The sequence below is a fragment of the Microtus ochrogaster genome, linkage group LG2 (assembly GCF_000317375.1).
Source record: "Microtus ochrogaster isolate Prairie Vole_2 linkage group LG2, MicOch1.0, whole genome shotgun sequence".
In the NCBI taxonomy this organism is placed as follows: Eukaryota; Metazoa; Chordata; class Mammalia; order Rodentia; family Cricetidae; genus Microtus; species Microtus ochrogaster.
In genome coordinates, this window is record NC_022028.1 from 27,750,474 (window position 1) to 27,764,716 (window position 14,243).

At 45.5% G+C, this 14,243-nt stretch overlaps 1 protein-coding gene across 1 annotated transcript; it reads left to right on the top strand.

The window, feature by feature from the left end:
- Nucleotides 1-6,971: 6,971 nt before the first annotated feature.
- Gpr45 (G protein-coupled receptor 45) lies at nt 6,972-9,934 on the top strand. The gene is made up of 2 exons (XM_005359999.2): nt 6,972-7,064; nt 8,023-9,934. Exon 2 carries the CDS (start codon nt 8,160-8,162, stop codon nt 9,378-9,380), a length of 1,221 nt encoding a protein of 406 aa, XP_005360056.1. The 5' UTR covers nt 6,972-7,064; nt 8,023-8,159; the 3' UTR covers nt 9,381-9,934.
- The last annotated feature ends 4,309 nt before the right edge of the window (nt 9,935-14,243 follow it).

The window sequence follows — 14,243 nt, forward strand, 5'->3', positions numbered from 1 at the left end:
AAGCAGAATAGTGAGCTTGACGGTATGCCCTTGGCATTCCAGGAGCTTTGTAGAGAACGAGTTTCCTCGAACTCACAGACAAGAACTGAATAGAGCCGTTTTAAGAAATGGTGGGCCAAGTGTATGATGCCGGTCTCATTGCTTGCATTACCTAGTGATTATCAGGTTCATTCTAGTATGTGTAATTACACTTTATGATATTTCCAAAATAACAGACACCTAACAATGCTATTTCTCAAATAGGATAGATAGATGATAGATAGATAGATAGATAGATAGATAGATAGATAGATAGATAGATGATAGATGATAAATGATAGGCATTGATAGATGATAGATAGATAGATAGATAGATAGATAGATAGGTAGGTAGAGTAAATAGAGTAAATATCCCCATTATATGTGATGACTGTGTTTTGTTTTGAGTGGAGGACAGAACAAGCCAATTCCAATCTCTGATTTAGAACTTCTTGAAGCCTATTGGTGCCACCCCAGCTGATTTCTGTCTATACTACCAGTCAACGGAGATTTGTTAGGCAACACACATGGACTTGAAGCTGCCATCTGCTCCTTCTTCCTGATTTGATGGTCACTCAAATAGCTTTCTTATTCCCAACTACAACATTCTTTTTGTTGAAATTATTATCATCATTTATTTTTTGTGACAAGGTCTCATTATATAGCTAAGGTTGGCCCCTGACCTTCCAATGCCGTGCCTCACTGAGTCGGCTGAGTGCTGATGTTACAGTCATATACCACCATACCCAGCTACGGAAAACACTCTACATCTGTCTCTAGTTATACGTGCAGCCGGTTAAAGTTTAGTCAAATCACTAACTCATCAGATGCCCGAGTTTTTAAATTCCACTATGCTTTTACAGTGTTTGTAAATGAAGCTATATTGGTTGCTGGGATTAAACACACCATGACAAAAGCAAGTCATGTGAGAAGGGTTTACTTCATCTCACAGTTTACAGGTCTAAAACAGTCCATCATGGCACGGAGGTCAAGGCGTCGGGAGTCTGAAGCAACCAGCCACATTAACTCCATAAGCAAGAAGCAGTTTTCCCACATCAGTTAACTCAATCAAGACAGTCCCTCACAGGCAGCCTCAGAGGTCAACCTTCATCTAGACAATCCCTGGAGGAAGCCATCCAATGATGAGTGGATAGAGCACTGACCTATGCAGATAGCAGAAAATCATTAGGAATCATCTGATTTATTTATTCATTTATTTATTTTATTTATTTATTTTTAATACTATTCATGTTTAGTTTTACCCTAGGTCTCCTGACTCTCTAATCTCTGGTTCTTGGTTACTCAAGCAGTGCCAGGCATGGGTTCTTTTTCATGGAATGGGCCTTAAGTCAGTCAGACATTGGTTAGCTACTCCCACGAATCCCATTGCCCTAGCATATTTTCAGGCAAGACAGATTATAGGCCAAAGGTTTTGTGCATGGGTTGGTATCCATTTTTCTCTTTTGGTAGCCTGAAGAGTACCTTTCCATACCAAAAAGACAAGAATGTAGAGATGAAAGTTCCCTGCCAGTACCAGCTCAACTCCTTCTTGTTCAATGAGCTGTGTGGGTGCTGTCCTCAGCAATGGGGTCACTCTGTCGGTTTGTGGAGAGCAACCCTTTGTCTTAGATCAGCCTGAGTTCTTTGGGGATTTCCACGGGACCCACTTGGCCAACAACACAAATGAAAGCAACCTAGTTCTGTTACAGGAAGCCTTGCCTAGAAGAGATGGCCCACATTGACACTTCTTAATGATGACTTGATGAAATTGGTACTTTCCTTATATGTTTTGTGAAATATTCAACATCTGTACTGAAAAAAGGCCAGAGAGTTTCTTAAATGGGTGTGTGTGTGTGTGTGTGTGTGTGTATGATTTTAAAATATAGTCATTTTATCTGAATTTCCGGCTAGCTCTCCTCCCCTAAGATATATGTAGAGGAGTCTTCTGTGATTCTATCCCTTACATTGGTAGGGAAAGCTGATAATATGGATGGGAGGAAGGAAGCCCTCACCTTGTAGATACTGTGAGGACCCCAGATGAAGGGATAGCTTCTTGTCCCCCTTCCCTGACGCAAAGCCTGCCATCATCCTGCCACCCACCAGAAAGCCTGTGGGGAAAGTGGCCCATAGCGACTCCTGGGCCTCAGACAGGAAGGATGATCAACATTCAGGAATTCCTGACAATCTTAAAGAGACAGACAAAGCTAAACTAAGGGACTCTAAAGGAATCACATATAAATCAGAAAAATGAAAGGGAAACTTCAATTAAATACTTCATAGCTTTGGAGGCATTTGAGACTGGCATATAGCCCTAAGCGGGAATGCAGCACAATGCATTGTTACAGAACATAAAGACACTCTCAGATGTTAAAGATGGATTGTTACAACCAGAAGTAAAGCCAGTGACTCAGCACTTGATCTCTGCCATTTCTGGAAGGGCATGGTTCACAGATGGAGTTAACCTACCTTGGGCAGTGGTGGTACACACCTTTAATCACAGCCCTAGGGAGTCAGAGGCAGACAGATCTCTGTGAGTCTAAGGCCAGACTGAGTTAGTTCTAGGACGGCCAAAGATACACACACACACACACACACACACACACACCAACAAACAAACTCTGTCTCAAAGACAAAAATGAAAACAAAAATAAAGCTAGACAGCGGTGGGTAGCACATGTTAGGAATTTTTCCTAACGCGAGCTCTCTACTGACACAAAATCCCAATCAAGCCAAATCAAAACAAGCCAAATTAAGAAATATCCAAGTTTAATGGGATTCCTGCGCTCTTGGGTGGCCCCAAGGGGGAACCTGGAGGCTGCAAACATCCACCAGGAAGAAGGAAAAGGGACCAAGTGATCCTCTTTTGGGAGTTCACTTAAATACTCTGTGGGAGTGGTCCTGACCCCCGCCCCCAGGGAGGGATCAGAACTTGGCATGCTGGGATTTGGAGTCCAGACTAATACAACTCTGGGGGTGGGGGCTGGGATAGATGCGAGGGGCTGGGGGTCTACGCTCCCAATTTAACAGCATATGCCTTTAAGCCCAGCATTAGGAGGCAGAGGCAGGTGGATCTCTGTGAGTTGGAGGCAAACCTGTTCTACAACGTGAGTTTAGGACAGCCAAGGTGGTTACTCAGAGAAACTCTGTCTTGAAAAACAAAACAACCAAAAAAAACCCAAACAAACAAACAAAAAAAACAGAATTATGTAAAGCTAAATGAGCTAGTCATAATGGCACCTGACCACAGTTCTAGACTTTGGGAGGTAGAGGTAGGAGGTTTAGGATTTGGGATGACATAGTGACTTTGAGACCATCATGAGCTACATGAGGCTGAAAATAATCACTAAATATAAAAGTTTTTTAATCTTCAGAGTATACAATATAAAAGGGAAAGATTTTTTAATGGAAAAGAAAATTGAGACTGGAAGAATGGCCTAGCTTTCAAACCAATCTGTGTTCTACCACAGGATCGGTGGGAATATCCAACCTACAGAGGAAAAGATTTTTCTAGAGTTGACCTCTGTGGACCTTTGGGTTTAAATGGCTCCATGAGTGAGTGTCCCACATAGTAAAAAGTGACCCAGATGTACATCTTTCACCAACATTTCCAGTAAAAAGAGAACTAACAAAACTTCAAGAGAAAAACGCTTGTCATCAATGAAGAAAAATAATGAATCTATTTTAAAGTCAGCATCAGTGATACCAGTTGTTGAAGGGGCAAAGCTCCCCATTTCTGGCAGTAAATTCTTGCTACCTCAATTGTCAGACAAAGTACCCATTTGTGAGAAGGTAGAAGAAAAATACCTTTTTTTTTTCTTTTCAGAGACACAAAGGCTTAGAATGCTTTCTTAGCTTGAAGCTTTCCCTGTTTCCCTGGAACATTTTCTTAGCAAGTAATTTACAGTCATTTTCCAGAAAAGAGAGAGCAGGGCATTTAGGAACAAATGAACCGTGAGCAGCCGTGCTACTGACCCACTGGACAGAGCCCATAAGTGGAGCAGAGGCAAATTTCCAGGAAGGACAGCAAGTCCAGTCAAAAAATACTAGACCCAAGAAGGACGTGGCAGTATGAAAAAGAAAAAAAGAACTCGAGGGAAACACAAAAATCTGTACATGACAGTCATGGACCATATATGAAGAAAACAAACTGTAATATGTGGTTCTTTTAGCTTCAAAGTTTTGATAGATTACCAAAAGTTTATACTTAACTTGACGTTTATATTACGAATGTACTCCTGGTATATCCGGCCCCTGTAGATCTTAATCTTGAGCCAGTCGGAAAAATAGGATTCTAGCAGATAAAATACCCAAAATTGAACAATATTACATTGTAATAGGAATGTATATTGCTTTACTGGGGATTAAATTGTTAAAGTCTACTTATAAAAATATCACAGAATAACAGGTGATAAATAGTGGGCTTTAATTAGGCAAAAATAAATATAGCTGACTGTCAAATAGACGCAAAAGACTGAGAGAATGTGGGTAAAGACAAGAGCTACTAAACTGTGCATCTCATATGGTAGAGGCGAAAGGGATGCTGTCCATGCTCAGTGGACTATCACATAGAGATTATCTTCTTACGGTTACAGAGCTTCTCCGATGACTTCAAAACACTTCTTCATCCATCATTAAGAGGTCAGTGTTTTCGCTAGGATTTTACTTCTGTGAAGAGACACCATGACCTCAGCAACTCTTATAAAGGAAAACCATTTAATTGGGGCTGGCTTACAGTTCAGAGAGTCAGTCCATCATCATGGTGGGAAGCATGGCAGCGTGCAGGCAGATGTGGTGCTGAAGGAGGAGCTCAGAGTTCTACATCTGGATCTGCAGGCAACAGGAAGAGCTAGCCTCTGGGTCTGGATTGAGCTTTCTGAACATCAAAGCCCACCCCTTTGACACACTTGCCCCAATAAAGCCACACTTATTCCAACAAGGCCACACCTCCTAATAATGCTACTCCCTATGAGTCTATGGAGGCAGTTTTTATTCAAACCACCCCAGTGAGGTAATAAAAGAAGCTCAACCTTGCCATACTGTGGTGAGAACAATCGTATTTATACTATTGAGTATAACTAGTAAGTCAGGAACAAAGATGTGAACTTGTCCTCCAGCATTGTGTGAGCATCATCAGCATAACACAAGCCAGAAACAGCTGGGAATAGCTGTTGGAGGTGGGTACCCAAAGATGCAGGTAGGTAACAGATAAGATAAAAACAAAAGGCTAAAGCATCCATTCGTTATTATACATTGGGAAAGAAGTAAATACTACAAAGATACATAGGGACGTGTAACTGAAAACCACGCACAGACACAGACACACACGCACACACACGCGCACACGCACACATGCACGTATGTGCACACACCTTTGCCCATACTATCTACTCATTCTTGTTTTCTGCTTCCTGGTAATTTCTGTTTGGATTGGCCCTTGGCATGGTGCTGAAAATGGATACTCCAAGAGTTCTAATAGAGAGTTTCTTGTTGATGGTGAGCTAGGATGAGGGAAGTGAGGAGGCCTGCTGGGAGACAATAAACACTTGTTGAACCTGAGGAGAGGGCCGGGTTGTAGGGCACAGCTGTCTCCAGTAGCTGGGGCTTTGCAGAAGGATCGACCACAACCAGGCAGAAGGAAGCCCGGGCAGAAGAGACCTCATTTCTCACCCTCCTTCATGGGCTAGGGGCCATCCTTCCAGGGATAGATGGAGAGGGCAGGGAATCTGGAAGGGACAAGACAGTCTCCAGCACATCTTCCAGACCCATGCACACACAACTCTGTCATCTCTCAGAAGCTGTGACTGCTGTGAACTCCTAGTTTCTATTTCCAGCTGAGTGCCTGGAGTCTGCTTTATCGTGGTCAGTGTCCTGGGGCCACCATCCTGGTGCAATCAGCTGCAGTGGACGCAGTAGACTTCAAAACAATGCCATCAGGTCTATTTCACATGCTCACATGCAAATGCATGCACATGAAACAGTAACCATCGTCGCAATGTGACTGGTTTGTCTCGGGGCTTAAATGGTAACAGTGCCACCTCCAGAGAGCCTTCTGCCATCCAGATGTGGCGACATGGCTCTGTGATATGCACTGCTACTCTGCACCTGGACCTGATGCATTCTAGATGAGGGAGTCCAACAGAAGGGATGAGTGAGTGAGGATACCCAGGGAATGAATACATGGGAGGAGCCTGGGGCGGGGCTAGTGGGGAATTCCTTTCACCCAGCAATGACTTCTGACTGCAGACCTCGGCTCCTGGACACCATTCCCCCCACATCTCTGAGAAAAGCAAGAAAAATTAACACTGTTTTTAAGAACTGGCCCTCTCCCCTCCTTCTTTGTGTTTCCAAGAAGAATCTTACAGCAGCTTTTATACTCATCTGAAATGTTCCTGCCAGGGAAACAAGGCAAAGGTTACACACAAGGTCACTATTGTCTTATGGCTCCACGTTGAGTATGAGCTTACACCTGCCTCAAATGTAAGCAAATGTACTTAACATTTTTCGTAAGAACACATTTCAGATTTTTTTTTTTCTCCAAAGGTAGATCTCAGTAAAGATGGGTAGAAGGCCAACTTTCAGAAATGATGGATGTGTTTACGGACTTGGTGGTAGTGATGGTGTCCAGGTACACACTTGTCCCTGGCACTACTGAGATGTAAACACATACATCTGTTCCCCTTTGCCTTTCACACCTTGAGAAGGTGTTGTTGTTTTTTAAGTTAAGACTGAGGTTATAGACTTCGGGTCTGGTTAATTTTGCTGTGTGATTTTTTTTTTATAATAGAGTTAACTTTTGAAAAAATATCTCCACTTTTTAACTCAGCAGATAAAAATATCTGAACAAAGGACAGTCCATAATCTCCTTTTTAGAAAGAGTAAATAAATATTAAAGTGACAGTATAAAAAACTAATTAATCATCTCTTTCTTCATCAAGGAACCGGGAAGTACCACCTGCCTGTCAGTCTGGCGCTGTCCTAGGTGCTGGGGACACACAGACTAAAGCAGGCCAGAGCCCTGCCTGCTTGAAGCCAGCATCCCAAAGCAGGTGGTTTGCTCAAGACCCCATTCCATTGATTTTCATAAAAATCCATTCACATTACATTGTTGGCAGAGGCTGCTTATTCATTTCCTGGCCACCCAAACCCGAAATAATTACACAGAAACTGTATTATTACAACATTGCTTGGCATATTAGCTCACACTTCTTTTTGGCTACCTCTTATATCTTAAATTAACCCACTTCTATTAATCTCTGTATTGCCACACGGTGGTAGCCTACCAGTAAAGTTCCATCCAGCGTTCGGCGTATGCCTCCTGTGGAAGCTAAATGGGCTTCTCCATGACTCCACCCACTCTATATATCTTTTCCAGCCTGGCTGGCTATATTCTGTTAAGTTATTGGCCAAAAGCATTTTTTTAAATTAACAAATGGTATTCATAGCATACAGAGGGGAATCCCACATCATTACAAAAGTGGTAATTCCAAAGTACCTACAGGGCAGAGCTTCCAAGTGCCCAGAGGATAGCTAGCTGCTTAGGTTTCCTGGGCTGTCTGACAAGACTCAACCTTTGTAAATATCAGCCTTTGTCCTAAGTCAGAATAAAGGAATCATCCTTCTCTATGCTCTCCTGTCCCTGGAAACACGAGGAATTGATCCCAACACTCTCTTACAGACTACCATCTCTGGATTCTAAACTCCTTCATAGAGGATAGGGATCTGTTTGCATCCAACCCCAGAACTCCTCTTCAGATTGTGTATGACATGCTGTGATGAAGGCAGTATGCAAATCATATTGCTTAGGGAAGAGTGGCAAGGAGGAGTCTACATATGTTCCCTTCAGACTCCGCTGGGGCTTTCTGAGTATTTCCTGGGTTGGCTGGCTAAATGCATAGATGTGAAACCCTCACATGGTAAACCACCAGTACCTGTAAACTTTAGACCATGCTCTACTCCGCGAGGTTTCCAATAGCTGATTCTTTTCTCTCCCCCTTCTTGCTCTAGGCTGTAGTGTCCTACTAGGGAGCTGGGCAAACACATGGCTCCCAGAGAGACAGGACAAGAATGCAAACCCCAGCTAGCCACTCCAAAGGAAGGTTTCTCCCAACGACTCAAGAGCACTAGAGAGCCGTCGACATCAAATGAAAAGATGCAGCCAGCAAACAGAAAATGAAAGCCACCCAAGGGCTGGAGGGTGCCCTTGCAGCCACTTCTGTCCCGGTGCCGAGTTTCTCGTCAGGATGGCCTGTAACAGCACACCCATTGGGACATACGAACATCGGCTGCTGAATGGGAGCGACGATTCGGATCCCGGGGCTACACCACTGTCCACACCGCTCAGGATCTCGTTGGCAATAACGATGTTGCTAATGATCGTGGTAGGATTCCTCGGCAACACGGTGGTCTGTATCATCGTGTATCAGAGGCCGGCCATGCGTTCAGCCATCAACCTGCTGCTGGCCACCTTGGCCTTCTCTGACATCATGCTGTCCTTATGCTGCATGCCTTTCACCGCCATCACCCTCATCACTGTACGCTGGCACTTCGGGGACCACTTTTGTAGGCTCTCAGCTACACTCTATTGGTTTTTTGTCCTAGAGGGCGTGGCCATCCTGCTCATCATTAGCGTAGACCGCTTTCTTATCATCGTGCAGCGACAGGACAAGCTGAACCCACGCAGGGCCAAGGTGATCATCGCAGCCTCCTGGGTGCTGTCTTTCTGCATCTCTGCGCCCTCCTTCATCGGCTGGACGTTCATGGAGGTGCCGGCTCGGGCCCCACAGTGTGTTCTGGGCTACACCGAGTTCCCAGCCGAACGCGCCTACGTGGTGATGCTGGTGATAGCCGTTTTCTTCGCGCCCTTCGGGGTCATGTTGTGCTCCTATCTGTGCATCCTCAACACGGTGCGGAAGAATGCCGTCCGCGTGCACAACCAGTCAGATAGCCTGGACCTCAAACAGTTGTCCAAGGATGGCCGGAGAAAGATCCGGCGGCAGCAGCAGCAGGTCAGCCTGGACCTGAGCTTCAAAACCAAGGCCTTCACCACCATCCTCATCCTCTTCGTGGGCTTTTCGCTGTGCTGGCTGCCCCACTCAGTCTACAGCCTGCTGTCTGCGTTCAGTCGGCGGTTCTATTACAGCGCCTCCTTCTACAGCACCAGCACGTGCGTCCTGTGGCTCAGTTACCTCAAGTCCGTCTTCAACCCCATTGTCTACTGCTGGAGGATCAAGAAATTCCGCGAGGCCTGCATAGAGTTACTTCCCCAGACTTTCCAAATCCTCCCTAAAGTGCCTGAGCGGATCCAGAGGAGAATCCAGCCGAGCACCGTCTATGTGTGCAACGAAAACCAATCCACCGTCTAGGGAGCAGGTCAGACCAGGCCGACGGACCGCTCTGAATGGTCCCGGCCCGAACTCTGCTCTCTAGCTTTTAGTTGTCTGCGTTTTGTGGTGACTACACAAGCACAAAGGTACTCATTTGTTACCAGGTGATCTGTGGCTTTCAATTTTCTGATCTCCATAAGACGAATTATTATTTTTCTCTCTCAGAAAAAAAAATATATATATATATAATTCTAATGGGAATTGGGGCTTGCAGGAGCTGGCCCAGAAAGTGAGAGGGGATGAGGGGAAGGGGGGAAGTGAAGCTGGCTGAGGGTGGGAGAGGAGGAGGGTCACATCCATTGCATCCCAGCCCCCACTCCACATGCTCAGGAGAAGCCCCTGGCGGCAGTTTGTGGTGCCCTTGTTCACGCCGACACTTGTATCTACAGGGCCTGGGTGTGTCCCAGAGGTCTCCATAACGTTCAACTGTGTGTTTCTGATCATGACAAATTATCCTTTCTGGAAAGAACTGGAAATCACATTGGGATGTTCTTGAGGTCACCAGTGTGACAGGGTAGGGGTGGGCCGGGGGTGGGGAGGTGACAGAAATGTACTTTGTGACAGCAAAACTGAAATGAGAAGTCCACCTGGACACTTGGGCGTGTGTCCACCCCTCCCACATCTGGTGAGCCCGACAGTCTCTTTTGTCCCTGTCCATTCTTCGTCCACTTGGTTTCCATCCTTTCCAGTGTGCTAAGAACACACCTAGTGTTACTCGTCCGTTGGGCAAGTCTCCATAGTGACTTGCTCTCCGAAGCAGAAGCAGCCAGTGGCTTAGCTTTGTTTACACATCTCCTCTGGAAGACCCAGAGCCTTGTGAGGCACCAAATCCACATCAGCACCAGAATTGCTACAGGGACAGAACAGACACCCTCTCCTCAAAGCTGGGCTTACACCCGTCCATCTCTGATCCTCCTACCTCACTCACGCCCACTGCTGCTGTCAAATCCTCTTGCCCAGGATCCAATCCTGGGAGGGGAGCTCCTTAGAGGAGACATTTGGCTTGGCCACTATGCTCGTGGCCACCTATATGACCGAGAGCTTCTGGTGTAGGAAGGTGAGTTCTGCATGCCCAGGACACAGCAGTGGGTCTGTTGAGCTTTCTTTGCAAAGTCAGATGTGAAGAGAGGGAGAAACTAAGGAAATATGAGTCCAGGTCTGACTCTATCAGGGACCAGTCAGTAATCTTGTTCATTTCATCTTCTGTCAGCCTCAGTTTACCCATTTGTCAAAGGAGGAAGCAAGTCTACATGACTTCAGTCTCCTTGATTCTACACCTGCTCGTAGCCAAAAGACCCCGAAGAGATAAGTCCCCTTGATTCTAAATGGGGTGATTTTTTTTTTTTTGCCTGAAATCGCCAGATCCCTTACATTCATTTATTCATCCGTAAGATGGGCATCTGTCAAGTAAATGCCTAGTGTATGGAATGTAGTGGATGGAATGCGCTGTGCAAGAGACAGTGCCCAAAAGAAGGCTGAAATGCGCCCACAGCTAGTAGTCCAAGAGCACAGAAGTTCCAGATGGCTTCGTTTCTTATTCCTTTCCAAGTTAAGCTCAGAGACCAGCTCCCTTCTCTCCTACCCTCTTCCTGCGGTAGTGGTGATGGAGGCAGTGGAGGGAGGTGGGGGGTGAAGAGACCATAACTTATGTTAACCTCAGACCAAGGGAGGGTCTGTCACGAGAACGACTGACCAGTTTTCACCAGTCAAGAGAGAAAGAGAGAGAAGCTGGGACTGACATGTAGCTTATTAAGGCAGGTGCCACCAATCCTATGCCTCTCCCAGTGATCTGCAAGGCTAGGATTGGTCTCGGCTTCCATGGGCCAAGTTCACAGGGCTCAGCGGTGCCCAAGAGAATTGCCAGACTACTATGAGGGGCAAGCTTATGGGCACCTCCTCTCCAGTGGTATTTTAGAGAAATTTTATTCAGGAACCTTGAACAAAGAGAAATCACAAAACCGAGTGAAGGTACCAAAATTTACATCCATGTGTGTTATACGATATATGTTGGATAGTAATATATATGTTTCAAAGTAATAATTTTGTATATATTTTAAATAAAGTATTATGGCTCTTTCAGTGTATAAAGTCATGTTTTTGCCAACACTTTTGTATTGTACCAAAGCTACTATTACAAACCTGGAATCTTGTGCCCAGTACCGATTTATCAGGCTGTTCATGGCACATCTTAAACCATGTAATTACAAATCCCAAAAATACAGGTTTGGTGGTTCTAAAAGCTGGGAAGTCTAAGACCGAGGAACCAGCAGGTTTAGAGTCTGGAATGGACCACTCTCTTGAGTCACAGAAGGTGCCTTGGTGCTGCTATGTTATCACACGCAGAAGCAGAAGCAGAGGTTCCTTATGTGTGTGTGTGGGGGGGGTGTGCGTACGTGTACATGAGCATGTGTGTTCACTTGTGTGCGTGTATGTGTGTGTGCACAGGAAGGCCAGTGGTTGACATCAGCTGTCTTCCTCTATTGTTCTCCATATTTAAAAGCATAGAATAAAGATGCTAATTCTATTTAGGAGAGTGGAGTGAGCCCTCATGACCGAATCACCTCCCCACGGCTCCATCTCCTCACACCATCACACCTGTGTGAGGTTGCAACCTCAGAGTTTGGGGAAAACACTTTGAAACTGCAGCAATTCCAAAATCACAGTGACCTCCCTGAAGCAGACAGCGGTGAGTCACCAGCATGTTTGACAAAATGGAAGTGGATGGGGCAAGTGCTGCTTTGTTTCGGAATCATTTCTCTATTTCTCATTCTCTTTGGCCCACAGTTTAGCCAGGTCCTGGGATTTCTGGGCTCTGTGATGTCAGAACAGCTCCATACATATATATTTTTTTTCTGTCAAGGCCTAAGGAAGAGAAAAGAACCTCTCGGCCACAGAAATAAATAATTCCCATCCCATGAAGATGCATGTGGAAGAGCTTTAGACATGAGACACAGCATCATATCCTCAAAGGGTCCGGGAACCAAATCCCTACAGATAGCTGCATTTAGAGAGGCTCCATCTCTTATATAAAGTGCTATAATATTCAGAGAACCAGTGCACACACTTCTGGGTACTTTGAAGCACTTGTAGATGATTTTAAACTAAATGATGCACACATCGTACAAGTACACAACATACCACACTTCTTAAAAGAATGATGGGGAAATCTGTTTGTATTTAGCACAAAGAATTTTTTTTTTCAATTATTTTCCAACCCTGAGTGGTTGACTCCGTGCATGTATAACCAAAGGATATTGTTGTAATTATAATGGATTCCAAAAAACTATCACTTTTTTTCATTGTTTTTGCATTTATTTGTGTCTATGTGGTAGAAAAGCGGGGCACGGCGTGTGTGTGTAAGTTAGAAGGTAATTTGTGGTAGTAAGGTGTCTCCTTCTGCTATGTGGGTCCAGGGAGTTGAAGCTGAGCTGTCAGGCTCGGTGACTAGCGCCTGTGCTCACTGAGCTGTCTCGCCAGTCCCCATCATTTCATCTTCAACCTAGGTCTCCACTGTTGGAGTAAAATAAAAGCAAAGGTTCCGGGCTGGAGCAATGGCTCAGCTAGTAAGAGTACTTACTGCTCCTGCAGGGTAGTACCCAGTTTTGGTTCCCAGCACCCACGTGATGACAGACAGGTGTCCTTCACTCCAATGCCAGGGCTTCCTGTGCCTTCATCTGGCCTCTGCAGGCATCCAGGCACACACATCACCATACATACGTATGTGCATGCAAGAAACTCACACACGTCAATAGAGGTAAATAAATCCTTAAGAGAGAAAACAGCAAAGTCCCAAGAATGTTGGGAGCATTAAAAGGAATCATGGAAATCTAGGTCAATTTCTCCTATTTCCAGACACGTGGGACTGAGTTCAGGACTGAGCACAGTTTGAGACAGAGTACACACAGCTGCTCACTCCCCGCTTCATTCTGAGTATAACGGAGCACCCCGAACTCATGCCCCTCATCTGGGAAATAAAGAGAGTTGTCCCAGATACAAAGACTTGCTGAAGAGCAAGCAAAGGATGAGGTGTAGCTGGTAGGAGTGTGATTGTCTAGCAACCTCAAGGTTCTGGCTTCCACCCCAGCCCCGTCAACATAAACAAACAAGTAGACATTACATATCTATCGGATAGAGCCCAAAGAAGGCCTGGTCCATGGTAGGCACTGGGATTTGGAGACTGTAATTGTCTCCGAGGGACTGGGCACCTGCTTCTTCCTATCAGTTTGTCCTTTTTATGGGCTAAGGTGGAACATGGTTAGAGAGACAGGCAGATGAATTTTTCTGAACTCAAATAGAACCGAAAGGACTTGCCAATTAGAATAGCATCTGGCTTGATTCAGTTTGGTGCTGTCTACCTGGAGGTGACATCAAATTCCACAGGTGGGGGCTCAGTCCCTCAGACTAGACAACCCCCCCCCCACATTTCGGATAACAGCCCAAAGAGTAGCAGAAGTGCGTGGTGGCCTATAATCCAGAGCTCCCATAATGCCCTGCTAGGTTTGATTAATTTGGTACAGCTGCTCACAGAAACCAGGGAGCCATTTTGCCTCCACTTACCCTGTTTTCACAGAGGAAACTGCAAAGGGTACAGCTGGGCAGGTAGGTGGGGGTAATGAGTGGGGTGAGGCCTGAAGGGAGGAGCACTCTGCCTTCCCCGCCCTCTCAACGGACTGACCGTCCAGCAAAGCCACTAGGCAGCTCCCGGAAGTCCATCTGCACCTATCCTCTTTGGAGACTTGATTACACAACCGTTATCAATGATACCACTAGCCGTCTGTGACCAACTCTCCTCTCAAAGCTACAGAGAAACCCTGTCTCAAAAAGACCAAAAAGAAGAAGGAG